This window comes from Protopterus annectens, chromosome 2.part1 (assembly GCF_019279795.1).
Source record: "Protopterus annectens isolate FY-2018-M chromosome 2.part1, PAN1.0, whole genome shotgun sequence".
Lineage (NCBI taxonomy): Eukaryota > Metazoa > Chordata > Ceratodontiformes > Protopteridae > Protopterus > Protopterus annectens.
The window spans coordinates 1,525,454,430-1,525,469,997 of NC_056729.1; the positions used below are offsets into that span (position 1 = coordinate 1,525,454,430).

At 35.7% G+C, this 15,568-nt stretch overlaps 1 protein-coding gene across 3 annotated transcripts in view; it reads left to right on the plus strand.

Moving 5' to 3' along the window:
- MMEL1 (membrane metalloendopeptidase like 1) overlaps positions 1–15,568 on the plus strand; it is a 1,737,390-nt gene that overhangs the window by 1,182,528 nt on the left and 539,294 nt on the right. For all 3 annotated transcript variants that reach the window (XM_044062979.1, XM_044062980.1, XM_044062978.1), the window contains exon 11: positions 3,727–3,863. In XM_044062979.1, the coding sequence (XP_043918914.1) occupies positions 3,727–3,863 (137 nt within the window). The remainder of the gene's footprint in view (positions 1–3,726; positions 3,864–15,568) is intronic.

The window sequence follows — 15,568 nt, forward strand, 5'->3', positions numbered from 1 at the left end:
TGTGCTCAGTGGATTGCCACCTATATGGTAGCTAGGGGTAACCTTGTTTTTCCCGAAGGGTATGACTATGCATTTTTTGGCGTTTAACTTCAGGCCATGGCTCTGGTACCAGTTATCCGTTTCTCACATCACATTTCTGTGGAATTAGCTACCTTTCCTGATAAGCACAAGTGAGCTTTCATATCATCATCATTTCACATGGGTTAATCTGAAACTTGATTTAAAACCGAAGATACAGAGATTTTATTATTCACTTTTCAATCAACTACTTTCTAATATCCTCACTTCTGCTTATGGCTGTTTTTTTATTTACATACTTTATGTTTGTCATATTGCATTTATAACAGTGTTAGTCCCTTAAACAAGTAAAAACAAAATAAAAACAAAAATAAAAAGATATACAGTAGATACACATTTAGTGATAAAAGATAGAACTATATAACTTTTAAAGTAAGCATTGCAAAGAAAAAAATATGCAAGTAGGTTTATATACATCCTGTGGGGTAATGTCATACTCTCTTGGATGTGACAGAGCAATTATTCGGAGTAGTTACAATGATGATGAGTTGTTTTCTCTTGGACAAATTCATGTGGAATGAGTTTTTAAATGCCTAAAAAAGATGTGAACCTATATGTTTTACCCTTTCTGAATAATATATTTCAGAATCATTTATAAATTTAGTCTTGTGTTCTTGGCTAAGAGCCTTCTAGAAATGATAGCTCCTTTGGATTACAGTGAAATTTCTTAATCTCATCCATTAATTTTTTTTTATTAATATTATTAAATTCAGTTAGTCATCTCAAACTCATGTATAAAAGTAACTTGTTCCATAAAAGTAAAAAATCATCTCATACTCATGTATAAAAGTAATTTATTCCATAAAAGTAAATTAGCTCATACTTATGTAAAAATAACTTATTCCGTAAAAGAAAATCATCTCATATTCATGTGTTAAAGTAACTTATTCCATAAAAGTGGGATACATTGTGAAATACCCTTATCCTGTCCATTCATTTTATCAAGACTCATTTCAAACCTTGTATCTTGGTGACACTAGCATAGATTACTAATACACAGCTTGATAATTAAAAGTACTCTTGGCATAATTAAATTCTTTAAACCACCAGCATACCTTACCCTCAAAGAAATCTATAATCATTACTATACAGATTCAAAGCCTTTGACTTTCTTATACATTCAAAGAAAGCAGATGATGGTAATAACTTTGAGAATTTTCTCTGTATGGCTTCCAAAATACTTAAGCAAAAGTGTACAACAGGAAAAGATAACTGAATTCCAGTGTAAGTCTTATCAATAATGTGTATATACGTAGTATTATATCTCTAACACTAATAGTTCCAAAGTATTAAGTCCAGTCAAGATGGAAGCACATATTTACCTACACCAAAAGCTAATCCATGTCAAATTATCAAGTATATTTCCAAAGTAAACAATGTATTTCATTGATGTAATTTAATAAAGTAACACATGAGCCTAGCTTACAGTTATCTGCACATTTACCAATCAGTCTTTCATTGACTTGGGCACAGTTGAGAACTTAAAGTTAAACATAACTGTCCATAGGACAGAGCCCTGAGGAACACCTCTTTGGAGAATAATCCATTCAGAAGTGTACCTGCACACACTGGTGTCTTCCATTCAACCAGTAAGTTATCCATCTGTCTGTTAAAGGATTGTCATTTTGTGAAATTAAGCTGTTAGTTATATGGTATGGTATCAGATACCTTAAGTCTAGATAAAAGTACAATAATAGAGATAAATAAAATAAATAGATGATACAAGAATGCATTTAAAAATAAATAACATAGCAAATCTCATAATAATTTACATAAGTGCTTTCATATCTAAAGCAAGTTCATGAGATATACTTAACTAAGGCCAGTTAATTGGTTCATAGAGGTCTGTTTGGTTAACGAGAGTTCTACTGGGAGTCATGTCAATTGATCAACAACTTTTTCATCAAGTATGTTATTAAAGGAAAGAAATGTGGAAACAGCTTTAGGCGAACATCAAAGGTAAGTTTTTATTGCAGGGACAAGCCGTCCTGCACCCCCATACTAACATAAATATATCTATTCAAAGGTCACACAGTAGTGGAAAAAAAGAAAACTCCACTATTAGAAAAAGTTGTTTCACCCAAATATCTTTGATCTCTTGGCACTCAGTGAAAAGGCTGTCAGTTGAATGACATGTTCTCATTATATAGTGTATAACACCATGCTGTTAAACATCTATAACACCATGCTGTTAAACATCTTTTCAGTATAAGTTCCTTTTATAATTTCTCAGAGATTCTACTTATCAGTGATCAAAACCCTTTCTAAGAAAGGTATTCAGGTTATCAGGTGTGTAGCCGTTTGGCAGTTTATCATGCTCAACCCTAAAAGTGAAAAAACAAATGTTTTTTTCAGTATTTTTTAAAGAATGCTACATTTTTCTAATAACTTATTGTGCCTTTGAACATCCAGATTAATTTTTTGGAAGGTAATCTGGTTCCATTCTGCAAGAAGATTTTTGCCACCACAGTGTTAATAATCTTTGGTCATAATTCTATGTATTACAAGCAAACTACTTGATGATTACACTAATGTGCTTTTTAAGAACAGTACTTATCTTTGGCTGAAAACAGTCTAATTATAGTTAATATTTACACTGCCAAATGTTACTTCTTAACTATTTAATGGCATCACTTCTGACTACACCTTCAACCTAGACATATTGGCACAGCATCTCAAATACAAGCCTGTGACTGGCATTGACAAGTGCTCGCTTTATATCCTCATCAGCATTGCAGTAATTGAAACCAGTGCGTGTTCCAAACAAAATGTGCCCTTAACATGTAATGAAATGTTGTATACAGTATATCCACGTGAAAATGGCAGTGATAGTGTTCAACTAATCACAACATGATGTCCAGCAAACTGTATAAATTGTGTAGATTAAAAAATATTTGCTAAGGTGTATCATGGGCATCTTGACCAAGGGAACCTGAAACAAAACAAAAAATACACTGTGCGTGACGTGACATCTGATTTGGCTAAGGATTTGACTTTTTATGGTTAAGCAGATCCAATATGTGACGTTATGATTTACCTTCTTTGTGACACAAAGAAGGAATGCAGTTTACAGCCACTAGTGGACAGCAGTTGTAGTAAGGTCACTGTAATTACATAGAATGAAATGACCGCTTACAGAGTCAAGCAATTGCCTGTTTTATGATTTTTCATCTTTTGGGTACCTCCCTTGCCTGACAGCTAAGTCTTATCATTGATCTGGGAAGATAATTGGAAAGCCACCCTCAAACTCACTATAGGCCTTGTTTCATCTGTCAAGGCAATGGCAATCATTTTAGAAGGGCATCCATTCTTTAACAGATTGCCCACTGTGCAAACTTCCATAAGTGGATGTAAAAGTATGTTTCTTACCTCACAGGCATAGATAAATAAGCACCTCACAAACAAGTAGTAAGACTTCAAAATATTTATAAACTTTTTGACATGCTGACAAAAGCAGCACAGTGCCACAGATGTAAAGTTCATGTCCAGTAAAACATTTCTCTGAACCAGGTCTATTTATTCAGGATGATGCAATGAATGTGTTGTTATTTTTACACTGGAATAGTATTTTATATTGCTTATGTTGATTTGGCCAGAAAATGGATCATCACTTGAAAATTATAATCCACCTCTGTCTTCCTGCCATAGGGGTTCAACTGGACACTCTTTATCCAAGGGATTATGTCAGCAGTAAACATTCAAATCAAACCAGATGAAGATGTTGTGGTTTATGGGGTTCCATATCTTACAAAACTAAAGGCCATCCTCACCAACTACTCGCAAAGGTAAGAATGAATGGAAAGCATTGTTCTCTTCCTCACTTTAAATGATGCTGTAACAGAAGCTTGCCAGTAACTATTAGTGTAGATATGTGAGAGACATCCTTACAACAGACACTGTGAGCATCATTTCAAAAATGAATTCCTGCCTCATATTCTTTATACGTAACAAAAGTACATTAAAGAGAACATTCAGCATGGTTGGGAGGGTGGCCTAATGGTTAAAGTCTTTGTCTTACAAACACAAGGTGCAGTGTTTGAGTCTCACAAGGGATAATTGGCTAGGCTTAAAATGGCTTGCAAAGCTAGTTAGCTTAGTACTAATCTATGAACATATGAGCCTATGGGTGATGCTTGCCAGGCTTGTGTTCTATAGAAACATACTTAACTTATTTTTATGACTTATTATTGATCAGTGTTGAAATAATTTGTATGTCTGTTGTGATATTTTTCCACAATTGTATTTATTTTTGTTATAGAAAGTGATATCCAGGCACAATTATTATCAAAGACCAAACTGTACTTGTATTTTGGTACTGAGTATTATAATAAAAAGTTACTTAAATTGTTATTCTGTTTTCAAAACCTGAAACCCATTCAACTAACTCACTACCTAGGAGAACAAATGAAAAATACACATTAGATAAGATACAGTTATCTTTATGGGAAGGGTAGAATATATTGTTCAGATGCTCTAAGTTTTGAGGGATTTCATTCATTATATATTTAAGGAATTTCAAGAAAAGTAGTCTGCTTTAAATTTCAGCAGTAACACGTACAACCAGGGATTCTCCCACGAAGCAGATAAATACTGTCAGACAAAGTATAGCTTGAACGCAGCTTTATTAATAAAAATAAAAGCGTTTTCGCTGTCAGTACAAGCTGGCAGCTTCCTCAGAATACACATAAAAACAGTTGGCGCCAAAGCAAGCTACTATAAAATAGAATCAAAATAAGGAGTGTCATAATGACATCACTACTTCCTTATCCAAAATTTAAAGGCATCCTAACAAAAGCGCAAGTTGCAAAACTTTTCAAACCACTGAAAAACAGTAATGTGAGATATTGTGCAATGAATGCTAATACATACAAGTTCAGTAAACCCATCGAATACCACACAGAAATATATATTTAAATCTGTAAAGATAAACTATTAAAAAGGCTATTAAAAATGTCAGTGTTTAAAATTAATACCAAAATCACTAAACATACAACTACCTACATAAAATAGGAAACATAGAAAAATTGATGGATAAAGAATATTGGACAACCCTCTTAAAAGGTAAACTATTAATCACTTCTTAATGACAAAGATATACTATATACTATATATGTAAATATCTTAACAATCGACAAGGATAAATATATACATATTATCACTGGCTTTACAAAAAAGTCAGACATCCCTATTTGGTGTAACTTCTCATTTTTAATATCACTGAGATGTTACAGTTGTCATTGAGGCCCGGGCAATGGAAGGCGTTAAGCTTGATCTGCCATTCCAATTCACGTAGTTCCAGTAACAATGACAAAGGCCCCCCTCTAATACTGATCAGGATGTGATCAATACCCATGAAATAAAATTTATGTTCAGGAAAATTTTCAATGTGCCTGGCTAAAGCATTCTCTAATTTACCAGACCTAATGGCATAGACGTGTTCGTAAATACGCTGCTGTAATTTACGATCCGTCTTGCCAATATAAAATGCAGGACAGAATTTACAAAATGCTCCATAGATGACTGAAGTCGTGTTACAGTTGATAGTGTGATAGATGTAATATTTACTGTCATTCACAACAAAAAAACTACCTGTTTTAATAAGTTGGCACCAATTGCATGAACCACAGGTAGTGGAGCCTTTACATTTGATGTAGTTGACCTCCTGCCTTAGTTGCAAGAGTTCTTTTAGGTTCCTTCCTTTTCTAAACACCACCCTAGGGAAAGGGCCCAGTTTTTCGAAAAGGTGGATATCATTCCTGATGAAATCCCAGTTTTTCTTCAATATGTTACAAATTCTCCCTGCGTCACTGCTAAAGGCTGTGATAAAACTAGTGGCAGACTTGCAATTAGTTAAGTTGTCAAACCTGCCACTACTAGCTAAGTGGGAAACATCATCTATAGAATCCATATGGACAGCTGAATTTTCAGCTGTAACCAAGACAGCTTGGACCTTTAAAAGGGGTTTGAAAAAGCCTTCTGCTTTCTTTATTTCAATTTCGATGATAATTTCATCGACCAGTGAATTAGGATAGCCTCTATTCAAAAATTGATTTTTAAGAAACTGGCATTCTTCCTTAAATGCTGAGTCAGAGTTGCACATACGTACTGCTCTGACCAGCTGGCCCTTAACAATGGCCCTTTTCTGTTTGAAAGGATGCTGACTAGAAAAATGTAAAAGTGAGTTGCAATATGTAGATTTCCTAAAAACTTTGGAATGGTACATCTTATTGTCGTCATCCTTCCTAAGGTTCACGTCCAAGTAGTCAATTGTACTAGTAGAAAAAGTAGATGTAAAACTCAGAAAGGGGGTGGTGTGATTCATGTAGTCCACTAGGGACATAGCTTCTGCTTCGTTACCTTTAAACAAGATGAAAATATCATCCAGGTAACGTGTGTAGAAGCATATCTGACCACTAAAGGTAAGATTTGATAAAATTAATTTAGTTTCCCAAAAGGCCATGAATATATTAGCCACACTGGCTCCGCAGGGGGAGCCCATGGCTATACCTTGTTTTTGTAAAAAAATTTTATCATTGAAGATAAAAAAGTTGGTATCAAGGACTATACCAAGCAGTTCTGTGACTATACTAATTTCATTTTTTGTGGCACCCAAGTCTTCTAATTTTAACCCTACCCACTCGGTAGCTTCCTGATGTGGTATCGATGTGTATAAATCAACCACATCTATTGTAAGGAAGTTAAGGTCATGATTGTGTTCAATGCTGTTGATACTACTGAGGAAAGACCAAGAATCTTTACAGATGGACGGTATTTTCTTTAAATATTTTAAGATGATGTGGTCAATAAGTTTAGAACTATTGTACGTCATTGAAAACCTTCCATCAATAAGTGCCCTCATGGGTGGGTTCTCAAGATTCTTATGTATCTTGGGGATGCCAAACATCATTGGCACTTTTGGGAACGAGATATCCAAAAAATTGTAAAGATCCATATCAATTCTCCCTTCCAGGAACATGTCCCTGAGGTAACCCCTAATTCTCCTATTGTTACCATTCATTTCACTGATGGACGAGGGACAGTAAGCTGGAGAATTCAAGACAGAAGACATTTTATCAATATACATACTATTATTAAAAATCACAAGTCCTCCCCCTTTGTCAGGTTTAATTGTCCGGACAGGAAGTAATTTGAAATCAGATAATGCCTTTCTCTGGTCAAAGGTAATGTTCTGGAAATAGTTACCCTTGGACCTATTATTGGTGTACTTTAGTTGTCTAATGTCCAGTTCACAGACATTTTCAAAGACCTTTAACCCAGAATGCAAGGGAGGGTTGAAGGTACTCGGAACCTTCAACTCGGCCATAGATGGAGCCATAGAGTTGTTGAAAATTAAGTCCAAGTTTAACTTCCTGGTGTAACATTTTAAATCCAAGATAGTTTTGGTGAGGTCAAAGTCAGAACTGGGTACAAAAGTATTACCACGGGACATAATTTCAACAAGTTCAGGTGCCAGAGTAACATCAGAAAAGTTGTAAATAGTAAAATCACCATTCATGTTGTGTTGGATACATAACGAAGGAGACACAAAGTTATCCGATGTTACATTATACGACATAGAATTTAGTTGTTCCTGGTCCGGCTCCTCGTTTGGTAAGGTCGTTGTGGAGTTTGTCCTAAAAAATTGTTATTACCAGAATTAGGTCCAGAGTCAGAATGGTTATTCTTAAACCTGTCATTATTGTTGCTTGACTTAGTATACAGTCTGTTGGAACGTTTAGGTTTGGAGACAGGTAGGTTACGGTCAGCAGGATGATTACCAGAACCTGAAGGTACCCCTTCAGACTCAACCCCATCAAAACTATCAAGCCCGATATTGGGCCCTGGTTGGAGTTTGGGGTATGCACGAGACTGACTGTAAGCAACTCTATCTCTGTTAAGCTTTTTAATTTTGTTCTGTTTTAGTCTTGTCATTAGCCCCTCGATACTGATAAAGATTCTATCATAATCAAATTTGAATCGAAGGAATTGAATGTCAGATTTAATATTGTTGTCCAATAGTTTAACTTCCTCTGTTAAACAAGTAATATTCAGAGAGTAATGCTTAATAAGTAATTCCAATAATTGAGCCCCCTGTCTTTCAAAAAGTGTAACCAAATCAGACAAAAAGTCGGCCCCCTGAATGAGACCAGAAGGGGAGAAAGAAGAACGAAGGCCCTTAGGCACAACCTTCTCGTTGAGGCATTGTTGGAAGTAGGATACTTCCAACTGCAGTTTTTTTAATTTAACGAGTTTGATATCAAGTGTTTTTAAATTATTCGTGATCGAATCAACTGATGTGGAATGTGACTCACCAGTAGAAGCCGGTCGTTCAATGGCATTCACTCCAGGAAATGCGAATGCATCCAAATTGTTGATCCACTGGGAGATGGACGGAACGCCAATAAGCTCCCTGTTCTGTGAGTCGTAGTTTTCCCCAAAACTGTCCCTGCCTTCTGGGTCTCTTATTGGAACTTGGCGGGGGCGAACAACTGGTTCAGAAGGAACCGAAGTAGAAGAGCCAATGAACGGTCGTTGTCCAGCTGGTATGCTATTCGATGGGAGACTAGAGGAGCTGCTGTTTTCAAGCGCCTCCATCCGAGAATGTAAAGCGTCCATTTTCTGTGACAGCGCTAACAGGATATTATTCAAGTCTGTATCAGTATTCCGGTCGTTGTCATCTTGTGGTGCACCTTCCGATCTGAAGATAGCAGGGGTACTGGGACTGCTCAATCTCCCCGAAGCCATGAAGACAAGACAAGTGAAAAGAAGACAGCAGCACAAACTCAGCAAACAAAACCGGCAAGTGAGCAGTAACACGTACAACCAGGGATTCTCCCACGAAGCAGATAAATACTGTCAGACAAAGTATAGCTTGAACGCAGCTTTATTAATAAAAATAAAAGCGTTTTCGCTGTCAGTACAAGCTGAACATAAATTTTATTTCATGGGTATTGATCACATCCCGATCAGTATTAGAGGGGGGCCTTTGTCATTGTTACTGGAACTACGTGAATTGGAATGGCAGATCAAGCTTAACGCCTTCCATTGCCCGGGCCTCAATGACAACTGTAACATCTCAGTGATATTAAAAATGAGAAGTTACACCAAATAGGGATGTCTGACTTTTTTGTAAAGCCAGTGATAATATGTATATATTTATCCTTGTTGATTGTTAAGATATTTACATATATAGTATATAGTATATCTTTGTCATTAAGAAGTGATTAATAGTTTACCTTTTAAGAGGGTTGTCCAATATTCTTTATCCATCAATTTTTCTATGTTTCCTATTTTATGTAGGTAGTTGTATGTTTAGTGATTTTGGTATTAATTTTAAACACTGACATTTTTAATAGCCTTTTTAATAGTTTATCTTTACAGATTTAAATATATATTTCTGTGTGGTATTCGATGGGTTTACTGAACTTGTATGTATTAGCATTCATTGCACAATATCTCACATTACTGTTTTTCAGTGGTTTGAAAAGTTTTGCAACTTGCGCTTTTGTTAGGATGCCTTTAAATTTTGGATAAGGAAGTAGTGATGTCATTATGACACTCCTTATTTTGATTCTATTTTATAGTAGCTTGCTTTGGCGCCAACTGTTTTTATGTGTATTCTGAGGAAGCTGCCAGCTTGTACTGACAGCGAAAACGCTTTTATTTTTATTAATAAAGCTGCGTTCAAGCTATACTTTGTCTGACAGTATTTATCTGCTTCGTGGGAGAATTCCTGGTTGTACGTGTTACTGCTCACTTGCCGGTTTCATTTACTGAGTTTGTGGTGCTGTCTTTTTTCACTTGCTTTAAATTTCAGTTTTAGTGAAGAAGTTTAAAATATTTCAAGATGCAGTAGTCAATATATGGTGTGTCAGACTACATTTTCTTATTGATATTCTGTATATGAGGCTCTCTTTATAATGATCACTCATTTTTGATTTCTGAATGTTGAAAACATGCAACACTCATTGAATAATATCAAAAATAAATGGAAAAGTTCTAAAATGTGATTATATTATTAATATACCAGTTAGAATGAGAGAGTGATGCAAAGGAATATAAGAAGAAGATACTATATAAATCTCTTCATGTCAGACATTGCATGAAAGAATGGTATCACGGAGTTGGGTCATCTGTCAGCTTTAACCAGGCTCTCTCCATGGCTAGGTAAATCTGTTGCAGTAGCGTACTGCTAAAAAGAGGATTTCTCCAAACCTTTTTGCTATCTTTTGTGGTCACTTTAGTCAGTCATTATAAGTGGAATATATAGTTTGCTTGCTTCATTTATCATTTGTTTCTAAAACTGAGTATGGGTCAAAAGGCTATCTAGAATGCAGATTCTGGGGTTAGTTGGTATGCCATCTATTAATGTGTTTATTTATTTATTTATTTATTGACTTGGTGAGCACACTGGGCCAAAGACCCTTTAAAGGATTGACAGGAGCCTAGAAGGCAAATTTACTGTACCAAATTGACAGTATTTTCAGAGTAGAAACATTTTTTTTTTCTTATATGGATGTAAAAATACAAAATATGTGCAAAATATGTGCAAGACATGCAAGATAGGATAGTGGCATACATAGTTAGATACAATAGCAGAACATTGCAATTACTGGTATCTACAAAATAATAAAAAATGAAGGAGGGATATGCAGAAGAACTTTACAGGTACTACCAGGTAAGACAGTGATTTATATACTTTGATATAACAGAGGAATTTTTGGAAATAACTGGTATCAGCAAAATATTGTAGATGATGGAGGGAATGAAAGAAGGAATTGAGAGATACTGCTAAGTAATGAAGATGACTGGTTCTAATTTAGGTATGAAAAAGAGTTTAGTGAAGGCTGGATAGTAGTGGAGAATAGCCATAGGTGAGTGGAAATGGAGGAAAAATCAGAGAGTGAGGTAATGAGGTAGAATGAGTAGGTGGACTATCTATGGTTGTCAAAACACTGACATGGAGCATCTCTGGATGCTTTTTCAGCTCTTTCCTGAACATTTTTATAGAATTGTCATACCTGAGGGTTTTAGGTAATTTGTTCAAGCATTCTCATGCTAATTTTACAGCTGCTTTTTCAGTTGTAGTAGAGTATAGGATGGTCTTACCCAAGGAAGTTATCTGTATTCCTGAAGCCTTAGTTTGACTCAAAAAATTGTATGCAATGTTTAAGAGGTTGGCAATGGAGCTTGTCAAGTAACTTAAAGGTAAAGAAGGTAAAGACACCTAGCCGAAATGTTGTTCTAGCTTCAACTGGTAACCAGTTTGATTAAGCTATGGTAAGGCAGTGATGCTCATATAAATAAAGCATAGTATTTTATTTTCTGCCCTTTGTAGGCGGTGTCTATTCTGTTGAGAATGTAGAATAGTGACTGGGCATGAGTATTCTAGCCTAAGTAATAGGACACTGAGGGCTATGGCTTGCCTATCTTCTCTGGTTAAGAGATGGGATATTTTGTAAGCAACTTTGAGATGAGTAAGGAACTTATGAGCTATTGTTTTGATGTGTGGCTTGAAAGACATATTAGTACTTATGTACTAACGCAACCAGGATCCAGTTCAAAAGATGACATACTATCGTTCATTTATTAACTGCTAAGGGGTCAACATCTTGAAAGATGTTTTCAGATGGCAGGTGGGTCAATGGGCAGTAAAAATTGTTTATGAGTACAAAACACAATTTTCTGGTTACACACTTGCACGGGGTGGGTTGATAGTAATCTAGTACTGCGTAGTTAAAGTCTTGTTTTCCTGAAAAAGCCAGTGCCGCTGTGTAAAGTAAGCAATGAGAAATTACCTTTTTACATGTCTTATTGTGTCGTCCTGTATTGTAATATCAGTGAAATACTATAAAAGTAGGCGAATGTATGCCAGAAAACCATTTTATTACATTTTGTTTAACCGTGTGATGCTCATGAGAAGTTTGTATTATATTTTTGTGCATAGCTCTCAACAAATCACCGAGAAATCCAGAGATAATCAGTGAGACTTTTAAATAGTAGGACTATTAATTTGAGTTGTTGACAGTGTGTGAATTAATATACTTTTTTGAAGTATTTTAACTGTAATTATTGTCATTAAATGTGACGTTTGGAGAAATGATGGTGAATTACAAATTTTAGGAGGGATTAAGACAGACAAAACTTGTTAATGCAACCAGGGGCTAAGCAACTAAGTTACTTTATTACTCATTTTATTATACTCAGTGTTGTCATGTACAAATTGCCTAAAGTGATTTTACATTTAAATATAGTTGCATGAGAAATATTTTGTGATACGGTCTATGCTTCCTGTGCTTAAATATGCAGGGAAATGTCATTTATTTATGAGAGAGCAGTTAAAACACAGTCCCTCATTACAGACAATGTAGACTTTAACCCACACAAAAATTAATTTCTTGTCATTACCAGCATCATTGTAGAATATAGCAATAACCCACGCCTGGGTGTGGGTAATGCGGGATTTACCCATGGTTGGCGTGGTTTGGTCCCGAGGGCAAAGCCCGAGGGACCAAACAAAGACAACCGTGGGTAAATCCCGCATTACCCACACCCAGAAGTGGGTTATTGTTATTATACTATGACATTATTTAAGAAAAGAAACAATTACTTTTCTTAAATAATGGCATTGTATAACGCCTCTTTGCTGCCCTTCCGCAGCTGTCTGGTATCAGTGGCAGTTCTGATGTACTGCGCATGCCTACGCAGTACATCAGAGCTGAGGCCAAAAGCAATGGAGAAAGCAAGATCTCCGTTGCTTTTTTACTGTTTTGCTATGTTAAATGGGTTTAACATAGCGAGACAGCTTTAAAATAAGCAACGGAGATGTCCGTTTATTTTAAAGCTGTCTCGCCATGTTAAACCCATTTAACATAGTGAAAAGCAACGGAGATCTTGCTTTCTCCGTTAACTTTTTCTCGTCTTTTACGCTATGTTAAATGGGTTTAACATAGCGAAGACAGCTTTAAAAAAAGCAACGGAGATCTTGGTTGCTTTTTAAAACGTGTCGCTATGTTAAACTCCTTTAACATAGCGAGACAGTTTTAAAAAGACTTATACTAATGGAAAAAGTCCGGGCGACGGGACCTTTTTCCATTAGTATAAGTCGATTTACAATGTGCATGCTGGCCAATCAGCGTGCACGTTTTGGAATATTAATGGGGGGTCATGGTATAATATCTGTTTAACTGGGTCTATATTATGTGATCGAATTATCACAATAGCGAACGCTCTGAAGAGCGAAAATGCAGCACACCAAAGTGCTTTTTGCGGGATCACGGTACAGTGAAGAATGCAATATTTGCCCATTTCTCACTGTTGTGCGGTCTTGGATTTGATATATATATATTTAGCGGAGGGTGTAGGGGCAATAATGGTTTAGATGTGCTGCATTTTCACTCTTTAGAGCATTCGCTTTTGTGATCATTCGATCACGTAATATAGACCCGTTTAATTGTGTCAGTACATTAACTTAAGAGAATAATTTAAGAAGTGATGTGGTTTCACATTTTCCCAGCATTACTTAGACATATTTGGAACCTGGTTGCAATAATACGTAAGTACCAACAAATTTTAGCTTTATGTGCAGTTTCCTTCACTAAAATTAATTTTGATTTCTAGCAACTCAGTAGCCATTAAATTATAGAATCCTTCGAGTGCCCAAAAAGCCAAACATAACTTTCCCTGTTATTAGCCTATGACTAATAGAAAAAAAGTATAACATTCTGAAGTCTTAAATCATAAGAAAAATGTTTAATAGATGTAATTCCCTTTGAATATTTAGGCTATATATTTTCAAGAATGAGCAAGTTGCATTTATTATAAATGCAAAACAGTGAGTTGTATTCTATCACTGGCCTTACAAATGTCAGAAATAGCCCAGTCCAAAATGCAGGATTTCTTAATGAGAAATTTTTAAGAATCAATCCAACCACCTTCATTTACTTAGTTTTAGTTACTAAAGCATGAGTTCTAAATTCCAGTGCATTGCATACAGTAATACCCATAATTCTCCTGGATGTTAAGATCCCTAACTACTGAATAACAGCCTGTAATATATGCTGTCTTGACACTTTGAGGCTCCTGCACATAGTTGTCCAGTTCCAGTTTAAAATTCTTTCCCTTTTGGTTCCTGGAACATTACAGAAGATTAGAATTAAGAGACTCACCTTTTGTTCATTAGAATAAGAGTGAATGAAATTAATAAGAATGATGTAGTGCTAAAAGAGGCTAGTTAAAAATCTTGAATAAAGAAAGAGTTCCTGTCCTGACAGATTTCCACAGTGCAGTCGTACTTATGGGTCTGACTAAAGTGTGCAGTCCATTATAGATCGCGAACTGTACAGATTTTTTCAGACAGACAATCTGGTAAGTTCATTCAGCTGTACGTCCTTCTTTTTAATTGTGCTTTATCAAAAATGAAGAGCATCATACTTTCTCTAAGAAGAAGAAAACTATAAATTAGCTTAAGATTTCAGACTTTGAGAAGGAAAATATTAGGATGGCGAGGCCATGATGATTACATACTGGCTGTGAGTCCTAGTCCAGTACAAGTTCTAATGAGGTTCTTAGAGATCAGATTTTTGACTTTTTATGCTAGCCAGTGGTTCAGCAGACTGCATACTTAGCCTTATTGCCAGAACATCACACTGTTGGTTAGAACTGAGCATATGGGTTACGGGTTCATATTCCAGTAAAGATGTACCAGTATACCACAATTGGTGCATATACTGACTATAATAATAATAATAATAATAATAATAACAATAATAATAATAATAATACTAATAATAACAATAATACCCATTTGTTAACAAGGTAGACCTACTGGACTCACAGTTCCTTTTCAGAGGCATCTGGCATCTTGCACAGTCCCTTTTCAGAGGTATCTGGCATCTTGCTAAAGGTCACTTACTAGGCAAATGAGGACTTGGGGAATTAAACCTTGTACCAAAGGAACTACAGCTGTCAACTTTAAACCTCTGCACCAACTACCAAGCATATGCTTTCACTTAGCTTACAAACTGATATCTGTTTTATCTACCCCTTGTGCTAGTTACAGCTGCTGTTACAAATCCTATTTCACTTGCATAGGGGTAATTCTTTATGCTGCCAATTAACTCATCAAAGATTCCATGCCTAAAATGTCTTATAATCTCTGCAGATCATCAATGTTTTTATCTGGGTGCTGCACTTTACAATGCAGTGGCATTAAAGGATCAGCTATCAGCAGTTATCTGTACATATTACTTATAATTTAAAATATCATCCAGATCAAACAATTTCTTATGAGAAGTTGGCAAAAAGTATCCCCATGCAATTGTATTATTATGTCTGGACTGCTGTGCTGTCTACCAGAAGATACCAGAAATGGAATTTACCCAACTTCAGTTTCTTCAGAACTTCAGAGCCAGGGTTGTAGCAGGATGTTTCAAGTTCCATCACCTTTTTGTGCCTGGATCTGTATTTAAGACTTTATTAAATACTTGTT